The following is a 14165-nucleotide window of genomic DNA, read 5'->3' as shown; positions in this document are numbered from 1 at the left end:
AGGGACCTAACAATTCCGAATCATTAGGGATCTACAAAGCACATTTCATGCCATCGTGCCCAGACTCCAAGCACCCAAAGTCGTTTCATACAAGGGTTTTACTAAAATCCAGAACAGTTTCTATAAAGCATGTTCCTTGAAGGCCCTGATGGAACACCTCCAAAATGGCACTTCCTTCTCATGGAGGCAGAGAAATAAAGCAGATGAGAAAACACGAGCATACAAAGACCTGAAGCTGATGAACTAGAATGAATTAAGGCTGAAACCTCTTGCATCACTATTTTTCTCTGTAGGAGAATTCAATTTAGCTGCAGCTATATGCACTGGGCACTGAATGAAATACATGAGAAGTGCCCTCTGAGAATGGCACCTCTCCAAAGAGAAGCAGGACCAAAGTAGCCTAGTTTTATGGGGCTGTCCTTCAGAGGATTCAGAAGTTCTTCTTTCATAAGGAAAAAAAAAGAAAACAGGAACAGAAGAAATCAGCCAGAGTAGGCCATACAGAAATGATGGAACGAAAGGCTGATGACCTAACCACATGGCAAACGTGGATCGACAAGAAGTGACAAGAGCCAAGAACGTCTTGGATAATGTAATGTGCTATCACTGGTGTTGTGGGGCCAGAGACATGAAAAACAGGGAATACCAGCCCAAAGGAAGAATTGAGGAAGCTTCATCTCCCAGGAAAAAGAACAAGGTTCCATGGCCTGCCAGGCTAAGAGCCGAGTCCTGGAGAACATCCTGAATTCAAGAGAAAAACCTCGTGTTACCAGCGAGGAGAGTTCAAAAACAGCAGACAATCAAGTGTTAAATGCTTTGGAACGCTCAAAAAGCTCACTGGTCCTACAGATTTGAGATTTTGTTGCACAAAATCTTCAGAGGCTGATTTTTGGGTTCATCTTCAACTTTTCACATATAAAGTAGCAGGAATAAAATGATCAGAGTGCTACCCAGTGACCCATTAATGAGGGAAGCAACAAATGTTAATGCCCGGTTTATCAGACAGAAAATGAGGCCCCAGGCCCGTGACTTGTCTGAAGAACACCAAACCCAATGGCGATCCCATGTGAGGGATCGCCCGAGCCACGTGCACACCCTCCGGGTGCCACCCACTTTTTTTAATAAAAGAATTAAATGAACCTGTAGGTACAGAGATCGTCTTATAAACAATAGACAAACATGGTACAAAAGCCATCGACTGTGACATACTGTACCTGTTGGTCTTATTTCTCTTCTTTTGAATGCCTAAAACTTGTAAGCTAACACAAACCTGTCACAGTTCGCTGGCCATCAGATAGGGTATTCCACCACTTGTTAACCTAAAACAACAATGGAAACCATGTATTACCTCCCCATGGCACAAACAAATGAAAATGGAAACCCAGAAATGGTCAAACAAAACAATTCCATCAACAAAAAACACATCCAAGTTGAGAAAGAGAGAAAGGGGGGAAGGGAGGGAGAGAAAGGAAAAAGAAGAAAAGAGGAGAGAGGGAGGAAGAGTGTAAGTGTGTGTATGAGGTGGGGGGAAATTAAAGGCCTAGAATTTGAAGGCATGCTAGGAAAAGTGGCTCAAATGTCCCTGACCTCTGACTCAGAGACCCTGTTGCTAGAAATACATCCCACAGAGGTTGAAGACAAAAAGAAAAGCCCCCATCCACGTTCACTGAAATATTTATAGCAACAATTTTTTAGCAGTAAAGAACTAGGAACAAAATGGCTGCCCGCCGATTGGGCCAATAATTCAACAAATTGTGGTACATCCAATATTACTGCATCACAAATCATAAATATCTGGACCTAGAAAAGTTTGGTAAGACTTCCATGAATTGATGCTAAGTGAAGCATCCAAGAAACAGAAACGGTGACAAGGTAAATAGAAAGGATCACAAAACAATCCAAAGTGAATGCTGACAAATTACAACAAGCTAGCCTGGTCCCAAGTAAGAGATGTAAGGAAAAATTCCCACCCCTTCACAGCAACGGGAGATCCACGTGTGTAGGACACTGCACATTGTCGGACTTTTTCAAAATACTGATTAATTTTGCTGATTTTTTTCTCTTTTTTTTTCTTTACAAAATATTTTTTGTGACATCGGCTAACTCTCTGGGATGAGGAAGGAAGAAATATTGGGAGAAATTCTAGTAACAGAAGCTAAGAAAAGATACAGCAATTTAATTTTTAACTAAAGACCCTGAATCCTGTATTTTTTTTTTTTTTTTGAGTTTTTCCCCCCCAGGACTCATTGGAAAAAAAGTTGTCCCTCTTTCTCAGGCCAGCCTTGTTATTTTCTGAAGCAGCACCCAACTCCCTTCTAAGTCTGTCTTTTCCAGAGTTAGAAGGGAGGCAGATGGAGGAAGTCATCCAGGATTCAGGATTAGGAGAGTAAAATGCCAAGAAAAAGGGGAAGGGAAGTCTGGGTGTAGGATTAGCAGCTTTTTGAAAATCCTGATTACAAATGTCAAGTCTTTAAGAGGGAGAAGATGAGGAAAAATAAGGGGGAAATGCCTGAAAGGACTGAAGGTCACAATGAAGGAGAAAATCAGACTTAAGAGAAATGATGTAGTAGGAGGAGGGAGGAGGAAGGGCAACTGTGATTGGAAAAGAGCATTTAACAGCAGCTTGGGGCAGCAGCATTACCTGAGACAGAACCACCAGGTAAGCAAAGGAGGGTGAGTGGAGAGAAGAGTCATGAGGGCTGAGTTTGGGGGCTTTATTTCCAGGAGGGGCTTTCTCGGGATCCCTTGAAAATGAGGCCAAGTCCCAACACCTCCTCAGGGCGACCCGATCAGCACTTGCCCATATATTCAATGGGATAAAAATCTTTTGCATATTAGGAAATACAGCCCCTTCACTGATAATAACTTAGCTCGTTGCCTTTTGGCATGAGGCAGTTCCAGAATATGATATGATCCTTATGGCTGAGCTGATGAGGAAAACGTGAGGGAAAGAAAGAATATGACCTTGAAGTGATAAAGACCTCTCAAACACTGCCTGCCCTGGAATAGATTCCCCCCACCAACCAGGACATGGGGGCTCAAACTCCCCTTCTTCCATCCCTTCCATGACCAAGAGAAAGCTCCTTCAGAAAAAGGGAGGAAGGCAGAAAAGCTCTTGGATTAGTAACTGTCTTTCTGTTTTTTTAAACTGGACCTGATCCAGAACTATGACTGAACGAAGGAGCAAAATGGTGACGTTTTCCATTTGGAGATGAACCTACAGGTTATTTGATCAAGAAGGCATTATTTAACACATCAAATGTTTAATATTAAAAAGGAACTTTAAAAAGGGACACCGATCAGGTAAAAGAATGACAAGCCAGAGATGCCGTCCCTAATTGTACCCCTTCCCACCTCACAGAAACCAGGAACAAAGGAACTCATCCTCCCAGGCATACCAGCGGGGATTCATACTCATCCTGCTGGGTATGCCAGAGACATCTGTACTCTCCTATTGGGTAGGCATGCAAGTGTCTACACCCACTCTGCCAGGCATACCAGAGGGCACCCGTACCCATCCTGTTGGGCAAACCAGTGGGCATTTGTACCCAGAGTGATGGAGGATCTGAACCAAAGGGCACCAGGATAAGCCCTCGGCTCTTCTCAGCAGTGCCAGCGACTCCCGGGGGGCAGCTGACAGCCTTTCAGTGAAAGCTGCCCCGCAAAAACTTCCAACAACCTTACAGAAAAAGAAATGTCGCCTCACCTGCTTTCTGAACTCTCCTTCCTTTTGAGGCGACAAGCTATCCAGCCAGTCTGCCTTTACAGCATCAAAGTAGCTCTGAACTCTGGATTTCAGGGATTCATACTGCCAAATTGCAGCAGACCCAAATGCACACCCTGTAAACTAGAGAAAGGGTAATGCTATAAAATGGGAGAATGTTTCTAAAGGGAACCCCCCCCCCCCATCATTTCATGTTCATTGTTCTCATAAATAGTATCAAGGAGGAAGAATCGTTCAGTGCTGAATTTCAGGGTAGGTTAAAAACAACTCACTGAACAGGAAAATTATCTTGATTATTTCCTTTTTCCTGGTACATAAATTAAGCCTGGAAGTACCAAAACATGGCCTTGAGTCAGTTTAAGTAACATTTTATGAGTGAGTCACAGCACAGTAAAGTAGACAGACAAGTGGCCTTGTAACCAGGAAGCCCTGGCTGTAAGGCCCTCCTGTGACCTGTACAGGCACCTCCTAGTGCTTTCTGAGAAGTGAGGGGGAAGCAGCTTCCACACATAATAAAAGCACAGGTCTGATACCCCCAACCCACGCCCCCCAAAACTGGCAGATGAGGAGAACATCCTCAATAGTTCCAAGAACAGGGCAGGCGGGAGGACCCAGCAGCTCCTTGCCCTTGGTGGGATGCTCTGCCCTGGAGCTGAGCCAGACCCCCTGATACTTGGTCCCGGACTGCCAGGCTTTAGACCAAGCCTTCAGGCCCAAAGCCACCCAGGAGGCCCAAAGTGACGGCTAAGGTCAAAGGGCGGGACCTCTTACCCCAACGGTAAAAAACAAAGGCTTCACGAGGTTCCGTAGAGGATAGGGAGATGTATAAAAGAGAGTTTCTTCCACTGGAGGGGTCAGGGAGCTTCTCCTGTAGCCCTCATTGACCAAGCCTCCATCTGGGCGCCGAGGCTCAATCTTTCTGGGGGCTTTCCTGAATCCATTTTTCGACTGAAAAAAGAAGTGAAACCTGGGGAGAGAGAAGACGGGATAGGTAAGTCCAGGGCTGGTTTGTTCCCGCACAACGCCCTTCAACAAACCCCTGGTTTGCCATTCCCCAGGGGCCTCCTGGTGGCCAGACCCAGTAGAGGGCTGATGTCCAGCACAGGATTTCCTGCAGGCCCCAAGGGGCATCCTTCAGAAACATCCAAATTAAGATGTAAAGGGCGCCTGTGTCTGAGCCAGGCCAGGAGATTCCAGGCCTATGGATCTGGGGCTGGAAGAGACCCAAGGCCCAGGGAACCGAAGGGACAGAGCGGTGTCAGACATAGGCTATGAACTCAGGCCCTCTGCCCCGGGATGACTCAGGTTCATCCTCCGAAAGAAGTGAAAGCAGGAGGAGCTGTAAGGAGGAAACGTCTAGCGCAACGGCCAGCTTCCAGAACACCAAACACGGACGTATCCAACGGAAACACTGCCCTGATGCACTTCTGAGTCCGTTTTGTCAGCGTTCTCCAACCTCCGCTCTCCAGCATCTCAGAGAAGGCCTCGGGAGGCTCCAATGGTGGGGCACCTCTTCCTCCCCCTCCTGGGCTCTCTGTCCAGTCCCTGCCGGCCCATGGCGTCCCCTCCACTGGCCAGACCTGAGTTCCGGGATGAGGATGGTCCCAAACGCTGGAGCTCAGCACTGAGCCTGGCGGTGCTGACGAGGAAGCGTGGGGGAACCTCTAAGTGCAGAAGTTGTAAACAATCCTAATGAACTTCATGAGCTTCCAACACGGAGAAGCAGAAAATCCTGGCTGACATCAGGACGCTTCTGTCTGCTCATGTGCTCGCAGTTCCCATGACAGCCGGAAGACGGACATTTCTGGCTCATGGGGAAGCTTTGATCCAAAGTGAACTAGACACGGGAACACTGAAGGAGGGGAAGGGACCTGCGTGGAAGCACATTAATGGCAAATCAGTGGAAGCGGCTGCCCGGGTCCAGCTGAGCAGAGGCAGCCGCTGGCCTGGCCAGGAATCTGGCCTCTGCCTTCTGTGGTGCTTGGTTTGATACAGGAGAAGAGGATGAACATCCGATGGCATCACCTGCAATAACCAAAGGGTCTTTTTTTTTTTTTTTTTTTTTTTCAAAGTAAGCTTTATGGAAATAAGAGATGATGAGTTAGAGCCTTTCAGTGAGTCCCCAAGTGTTGTCAGTTTACTTCTAATGTCAATTTTACAACCCTGAGCTTTACAAAAATTGTTCCTCTCCCCTCCTCAATCAATAAACTCTGGTGGTTCCCTATTGTCTCCAGGACCCACTGTACAGATCACTCTGGTCCTCCCCCCTTGCTAGCATTTTTAAACCCTCATCTCCAACACACACCCTGCGACCCCACTGACTCTGGCCTCCTTCTCTGCACTTGGCATTTTCTCCAGCTGTCCTCCAGCCTGCAATAATCTCCCTCCTCATTTCTGCCCACTGGCTTCCTGAAGTCCAACTAAAATCCCAGCTCTGCAGAAAGCCTCTTACTGCCAGCGCCGGCCTTCTGTTAATGATGCCCTAGTTAGCCAGGCAGAAGCTCCCTCTGCAGAGATTTCTCTGCCTGTCATCTCCTTGTTGGTGTGTCAGCTCCTCGAGGACTGGGATCATCTCCTGCCTCTTTCTGAACCCCCGGCACTTAGCACCGTCCCTGGAAGACTCTGAATGTTCCCTGACTGACCGAAATCCTTGACCGTAAGGAGGAGATTTGGAAGGATTTGGGGGAAGATATCGAGCTGTCTTGGATGTGCTGCACTGTGGACGCCTGTGGCAGCAGCACCCAGTTGGAGACGGCCAGGAGGCAGCTGGCCGTGTCTGACCAGAACTCAGAAGAGAAACAAGCCTGGATGCAGAGAAGTGACAAGTGACACTGAGTGAAAAGTGAAAAAAAAAGAGTCCAGGCCAGAGCCCCTGGGAGCCCCGCCAAGCAGATACGACAGAGCACCAAGAAGGGAGTAGGACAGTCAGGAGCGGAGTGAGACAGATGAGGATGGAGAAAGGGCCATTCCACTGGGCCTAATCCGGGATCCTAGGTCACTGGGGCGGCATCAGTTGGATGAGGGCCGGAGGCCGGCCTAGGAGATGAGGGGCAGAAAGGGGAGGCTGTGAGCCCTGAGGACTTTGTCCAGGCTGACTTAGTCACAAAGAGCAGGAGATCTGGAAGGGAGGGAAGTGTCAAGTGAAGGACAGTAAGGCCATGTTTGTGGGCAAAAGGAAAGAGACTGGCAGATCAGGAGAGGATGAAGAGAAAGGGAGAAAGAAGGGGATGGTGGGGACAACCCAGGAGTAAGATGGAAGGGCTTAGGAGACAGAGCCTTGGCAAGCAGGAAGACCCTGAGAGAAGGAAAGAATGGAGGAGTCATGTGGGCGAGGGCAGGAGGGCAAGAGGGATAGCTCTGATCAATGTGTTCATGGGTTTTGCTCAAGCATCCTTATAAAAGAGAATTCTGCAGGAATGAAAGGAGTCACTGGGAAGTGACAGTTTAAGAAAATCTTGTTTATATATTGCCTCTATTTCCTATCATCTTCTTCCCTCTCCTCCGCTCTCTCAGAAAATAGCTCATATTTCAATGTTTTAGGTAACATCCGGCTTTTAAGCACATTTCTCAAAACTATAAGATAGATGATGCAAGTATAATTATTATCATTTACAAACAAAGGAAGAGTCACCAAGGTTCCATGTCTTGGTAGTACTTAGACCCAGATTACAGAATCTCTTAGTTGGAAAACACTTTGGAGATGCCCTAATCTAACCTTTAGCTGAACAGGAAATCCCTCCCAGCCCCACGCCCCCAGCATCCCTGAGTGACAGTAACATTAAAAAAAAACAACAACCATAAAACATTTTAAACAATAGAGAATAGCATGAACCCCACTGCCAAATGCTTTGCTGAAATTGAGATAAACTGCAGCTACGACACTCATTCAAGCATTCATTCAACAAGCATTTATCAAGCACTTGCTAAGAGTGTGCTCGCCCCTCGGGGAAGAAAGACCAAGAAGGAAATCCTTGCCATCACAGAGGTAAAACAAGATACACACAGAAAGGTCTATCCTAGGACTGACCGAGGGGGTGGTGGAAACTCAGACAAAACATCAGCAAGGACAGTGGTCAGGTGGAAAGGGAGAGGAAGAACCAAGGGATGAAAAAGTAGGGGAGGGAGAAAGAAAGAGGAAGGAGGGGTAAGGCAGGGAGGGGGAGAGGAGGAGAGCTCTGGGGGCCTTTCCTGAAAAAGGCAGCCATCCCTCCCGCTCTATCTACACCTCCTTAAGTCTTACACAACCAGCTTTTGAGGAAGGCCCGTGCCCTCCCTGACTCCTTCACTCTCCAGCCTTCATAAAAGTGCTTCCCAATATCTACTTCTCTCCAGTCCTTTTCCTCTCTGATGTCCCACCGGCACCTGAAATTCCACACGTCAAGTTACCCCCCCATACTTGTTCTTCCTCGGCCTGTGACGGAGCCACCTTCCATGTCCATGACTAGGGGTTCTTGCTGCCTCCCCCACTTGTCACACAGGATCTCTGTGTCCTCTGCTTCCTTACTCCCACTATCCCATCCCAGCACCAGCCTCCCACCCCACCCCTTGGGTGTGCCAGGGGTGGATGCATGCACCCCTGCACACAAGCAGGGGGGAGGAGGGAACGGGACTGGTATTATTTTATATTATCTTCTTGCTTTCATTCTTGCCCTACTCCAATTAAACCACTGTCAGCAGAAGCTGGCCAGGCTGCTTCCCTGACCCCATCAAGTCCAATCTTCTCTGCTGGGTACATGAGATCCCCCATAACTTGGCATCCCTCAACCTTCTGAGCATCATTTCCCAGCACTCTCAGGCGATCACTGTCCCAAAGGCAAACCCAAACAGGCATGCGACAGTCCCACCATGGGGGGCTGCCAAGGCTTTCACCCTTCTGATCTGTGCCCCTGGAAGTCCCACCTCTCAGGGAGCCTCCAGCTGAATGGCAGCGCCTTCGGGAAGTTTTCCTGATCCTTCAAAAGCTAGTGACCTTTCCCCTCAGACCCCAGCTAGCACTCAGATCTCCAACTCTCTAAAATACCCGGCACTGGCGAGGAAGTCCGACCATCGGCTTTCCGGTGCCCTCAATGAAAGACAAGAAGAAAGGCATTTCCCACTTTTCAGCAATCACTCTGCCTTCTGCACAAGGAGAAGCATAAATTCAACATCGTGTGGGCTATTCCCCGGTGGACGTGTCCTCCAGATGCTAAACAAACACATTTAAACTTAGGTTTTCTGCAAATCCATTTCTATAATAAACTCTGATAACATTTGGCTCAGTCGTTTGTTTTTGCAGAAAACACGTCCACATCAGTCTCGGGATCCTCCTCCTCCTCCTCCTGTGCATCCAGGGATCTTTTAGGCAATCCGGCTGCCTCTCGATCTGCTACATTGTTATGATTTTCCAGGTGAAACACGGCGCTTTCAGCCGTGCAGCCCGATTCCCATTTCTTCTTCCTGCCTGGCATCGCGATTCCGGCAGGCAGGAACTCCAGACCTCGGTCAGCAGTTTGGGGTGACTTCTGGTGCTTAGTTTCTCGGGGCCAGGAGGCGGAGGAGGCGAGGCCTATGCTCTGGCCGGGTCTCCCCGTCTCCGAGGCACTCCAGCAGGCCGCACCCTCCGCACACACTAGCCATGGTTAGAGGCCAAATGTTAGGGTTCTCCTGGAACGACGCCCGGATAACGCCTGCGCCCTAAGGGGAGGAGGGGCAGCAGTTTGGGATTCCGGCCCCGGCCACCCTGAGGATGGGCTGCTGAGGCTCGGGTCTCCGTCTCAGGGATGGTCACAGAGCCGGGAGCCCGCGGACGGAGCAGCGCAGAAACGTTGCTCCGGCTCATGGCGCTTTAAGGGGCGCCTTTGCTTCTGGCAAAAACTTGGGATTCCTGAGTCACCGAGAAGCCTCCCAAAGGGAGCGCGGCCGGTCTCCCTCCGTCAGGATCCGGGCCTGCCCGACCCCGGCGGCTGACGGCCGGTTCAGAGCCGCCCCGCTGCCCGCCGGACACCGGCCTCTGCAGCCACTCTGCCGCTTAGTCTATAAGCTCAAGGCAAACGCCCCCGCGGAAGCCGAGGAACCGAATCCCATCCGTCTGGGGCCGTCTGACCATCCCGGCATTCGGGGTTATTCCGCCTTTTTGGGCCCCTCGTTTCCGCCTCCGCGTCCCCATCCCGTTGTGGGGCCCAGGTCCGAGAGGGGAGGGCCACCTCCCAAGGACCTTCAACACGGACAGGCCGGGGCTAGATGCCGAGGAACCTCCCCCTCCCCCTCCGGCCCAAGCGCAAAGGCAGGTGTGGACAGGTCGGCCCCCTCGGCCAGGTGAAGGAACCCGGAGCCGGGAAGGCGGCCCCGCCCCGGGGTCAGGGTGGGGTCAGCCCCGCCCCCTTCCCTCCCCCTCGGCTCTCTGCCTCCTAAAGCACCAAAGAAACCTCCGGGAGCACCTGCGGCCTCTGGGACAGGATCCGCAGCACCTGTTCCCGGGCTCCTGCTGCAGGGCGTCTCGTCCCCATCCCTGCCCCCGCCCCCAGCACAGAGTCACAGGGCCCTTGCTGTTTACTAGTCGCGCCTCTGCACACAGCAGGTTCCTGACACCTGTTCTGTGCGCGGAATTATGCGCAAAGGAGAAAGAGGACAGGAGAGAGTGGGGGGAGGAACGAGCACTTATTAAGCGCTTACTATATACCAAGAGTCGAGGCCAAGCCGTGATGGAGCCCAGACCTGAGGCTGGCGCAGGGCCGAGGGGAGGACACAGGGGGCTCTGGAGGCCGAGGCCCCGCTGGCTGACTTTGGGCCGCTCACGGCCTCTCCGGGCCTCAGTGTCTCCCTCTGCACAACCAGGGGGCGGACGCGTCAGCTCTAGGCCCAGGGCTGGGGATGGGGGTGGGGGGGAGCCCTCGGGAGGCGCGGAGGAACAACCTAGAAAGAGACATCGGAACGCAAGGGTCAGGGGTCGGGGCCACCCGGACCGCTGGGAAAGCAAGTGAGCCGGGAGAGCTCCCGGGCCTAGGCCCGTGCCGCCTCGGCCTCGGCCCCGCCCTTACCTGGGACCCAGCAGCAGGGCGGGGGCCCGGCCGGCGCGCAGCTCTCGGCTCTCGGCCCCCCAGGCCGGGCTACCGCAGCCCCAGCCGCTCCGAGCCCAGGCTCTCCACGCCATCTTCCCGACCTCCGCCCCCCATGTCCCACCCCTTCCTCTGCCGCCCTTTGCACTTCCGGAGCGTTCTTCCTCCCGCCCCGCCCCGGTCCCGTGCATCAGCCGCCCTCGCCCCCTGGTGGCGGTGGCGGAAATAGCTCTGACTGAATCCGTTTGGAGGGAAGGCGGGCTCTGTCTCCAGGGAGACGGGAGGGCGGGCTCTGTCTCCAGGGAGACGGGAGGTTGGGTTCTGTCTCCAGAGAGACGGGAGGGCGGGCTCTGTCTCCAGAGAGACGGGAGGGTGGGTTCTGTCTCCAGAGAGACGGGAGGGCGGGCTCTGTTTCTATGGAGACAGGAGGGCGGGTTCTGTTTCCAGGGAGATGGGAAGGTGGGCTCTGTCTTGGGGAGCTGAGGCAGCAGGGACTTAACTGCAGGCATGGTCTTGCTAGAGGGTCGGTCATTCAATAAGCGTTTATCAAGCACCCACTAAGTGCCAGGCACCGTGCTAGGCACTATGAATGGGGGGGGGGGGGGGAGGAGCAAACGCCCATCCGTGCCGCTGACAAAGACAGCATAAATCAGGGGTGTCTCAGGGGGAAGGGTCCGGCGTTAAGAGGTGGGGGTATCCACGGGCACCAGCACTCCTAAGGGCGCCAGCCCCACTTCGGGGACAGAAGATTTCCCAGCTGCTCTGGACTCCGTGGCTTCTGCCTCAGTTTCCTCATCTGCTGGGCCACCTGTGAGGGTCTGGCCTGGGATTTCTCGGAGGGTCTTGGCTCTTTCCTTTCTACCTTCTGTTATGTTCCTCTTTCCTCTCTTAACCGTCTCTTCGGATGCTCCCCTCCCCCTCTCCATTGGAGAAGGCCATAAACTCTTCTAATTTACAACAGGGATTATTCCAGCCCTTTTGTGAGTCAGCCAGGCCACCCCAGCAGTCCTGAGCTCTTCTGCCCCTGGTGCAGCCTTTTCTCTGAGGTGGCTTCCGTTCTGGACTACTTCCGGACATGCACTGGAGCGAGGAACGGCCCCCTTGCCCAGTCTGCATCTGGGGGGCTCAGATGGGAATCTGGTTTTCCTGATTTCTGAGCCAGCTCTCTTTCCATTCTAATAATCCAACTCCCATCATCCATCAGGCCACTATGCAAATCATCCTCTTGGTGCTTTAGCCACTATGGAAGGGCAGAGCAGAGTACTTTTGTTCATAACCACATAGAGGCTGGCTTGTATTCTCCCTGGGCCTCCCCTCCCCCTTAGGGGAAGTAGTGAGAACATGCACCATGAACAAATTCCAGCTTTCTAAACAGTTCCACAACCCAGATGTTGTTTACGTTCTCAATGAAGATGATGTAGAAACTATAAGAAGAGCATATTATCTCAGCCAGCACGGCCTTCTGATATGTCAGAACCAGGGGTCTCTGTAACGATGTAAAAAGAAATAATGCTGCAAAACTATCATGACAAGCTTAATCTCAAAGAAGAGAGAGGAGAACATCCCCTGCTTTGCAGAAGTGGGAGAACATGGAATGTAATGTCAAGCTTTTTCACTGTTGTTTTATTCTTCTGAAGCTTTTTTTTTTTCTTCAAAAAATATTAGAAAGAATGGCTTTCTGGGAGAAAGTGGGGGGGATGCTGTGGGAATGTAGGTGAGGTAAAAATAAGTGGTAACAATAAAATTATTTTTGAAATATGTTTATATTTTAATATAAACTCAGCACTTTACTGAGTGAGATTAATGGGAAAATGGTCATTAAATATGGGGAAAAGGGGAATTTCCATCTGGGGGTGGGAATAGAGGTATGCAAAGCCTTCTGGGGGGAAGAGACACCAGAGAATCCAAAGATCACAAATTTAGCACTGGAGGGGACTTTGGAAGTCATTTAGTTTGGTCTCAGCTCCCTTCCCTTTTTTAAAGATGAAAGAATTGAGGCTGAGAATAGTTAATTGTCTTGCTCAAGGTCCCACAGGTGGCACAATTGATAGAGCACCAGCACTGGAGACAAATCCAGCCTCAGATACTTGCTAGCTATATCATCCTGGGTTAGTCCCTTAACCTGCTTGCCTCAGTTTCCTCATCTGTAAAATAGGGTAATAATAGCACCTGCCTCCAAGAGTTGTGGAGATAAAATGAGATAAATGTAAAGTACAGTGTGCCAGTGTCTGGCACTTCCCTAAAATACAGAAGTAGTTAGTTGAGGGAATGTAATGTCAAGATTTTTCATTCTGCTGACTGAAGATCGTTTTAACCTTCAGTGGGGGAAATAGTGGGATATATAGTTGGAATGCTGGGTAGAGGTCATGATGTAGAAGGGCTTGAATGGTAGATCAAAGAACCAAAGATCCAGGCTTTTTCCCCGAGGCATCGATAACTCTGAGAGGAGCGAATCTGATCAGCTGTGCACCGAGGAAGAGCAGAGGAGCCATTCAGGATCCCAAATCCAGAAACAAAATATGAAGATGGGGTCAAGACAGAACAGAAGAGGTGACACTTCTTAGGAGAATGTAATGAGGCATTGATGCATCCCGGAATGGAAAATGAGCCTGGAGAGACACCTGGTGGACAGACAAGGATGCCAAAGACAAGAAACTGAAATGAATTCATTTGATGAATGAATAAAAATGATTTAAGCATTTATCACTGTGTTAAACATTGGGAATTAAAAAAAAAATATTGAGACAATCTCCGCCCTTAAGTAGCTTGTGTTCTAATTGGATGAGACAAGACATGTACAAGGATTTCCATATGGGGCAGACAGAAAGACTCAAATATCCCAAGGAATCAGAAACAGGTGAATAGGGAGGTCTGAGAACTCTTGGGCTTCATCTGCAGGTCAATGGCAATGCTGGGGATCTGGAGGGTCATCTTATGGCAGATGATAAGGTCTGGGGGAATTCAGGATGCATCTAACCCACGTAGGACTGGGCCACTCCAGTTCTACATAATCATCCATCCCTTCAAAAGCCCTATCAGTCTTTTGTGGATATAATTACAGAGTGACGGGAGGTCATTCACTTGGAATGTCCAAGTTGCTTCAGAGACCATGGTTTATGTCTATGTTCTGGAAGGATTTCTAGAAAGTGGGAGGAGTACTGTTTATTTTCATAATTGCTAGGAGTTTTTTCTTATATCCAGCAGAATCCTGCCCTTCCTAACATAAACTCAGTGCTAAAATGGGCAAGGCAGAGTCTCACAGGATCTCACAGGATTATGACATTTCCTCCCCAGGATATTATGCTTCTGTTAAGGGAGCCTAAGATCACTTCATCTTTTTGTGGGAAGTACTAGATCACACTCTTGATAAGTCTATAGTCCTCCAAAAACCACAGGCCTCTTTTGTA

The 14165-nt window shown here is 50.3% G+C and overlaps 1 protein-coding gene across 1 annotated transcript in view; it reads right to left on the bottom strand.

The window, feature by feature from the left end:
* PARL (presenilin associated rhomboid like) overlaps positions 1–10902 on the bottom strand; it is a 30296-nt gene extending 19394 nt beyond the window's left edge. The window contains exons 1-4 of the mRNA XM_031968011.1: positions 10741–10902; positions 4496–4691; positions 3707–3847; positions 1271–1319 (exon numbers count right to left, since the gene is read on the bottom strand). Coding sequence (XP_031823871.1) covers positions 1271–1319; positions 3707–3847; positions 4496–4691; positions 10741–10853 — 499 coding nt within the window. The 5' untranslated portion in view covers positions 10854–10902. The remainder of the gene's footprint in view (positions 1–1270; positions 1320–3706; positions 3848–4495; positions 4692–10740) is intronic.
* Between the last annotated feature and the right edge of the window lie 3263 nt (positions 10903–14165).

The sequence above is a fragment of the Sarcophilus harrisii genome, chromosome 4 (genome assembly GCF_902635505.1).
Source record: "Sarcophilus harrisii chromosome 4, mSarHar1.11, whole genome shotgun sequence".
In the NCBI taxonomy this organism is placed as follows: domain Eukaryota; kingdom Metazoa; phylum Chordata; class Mammalia; order Dasyuromorphia; family Dasyuridae; genus Sarcophilus; species Sarcophilus harrisii.
Note: the sequence above shows the minus strand (reverse complement) of the source record. Positions and strands in the feature narration are given on the sequence as shown.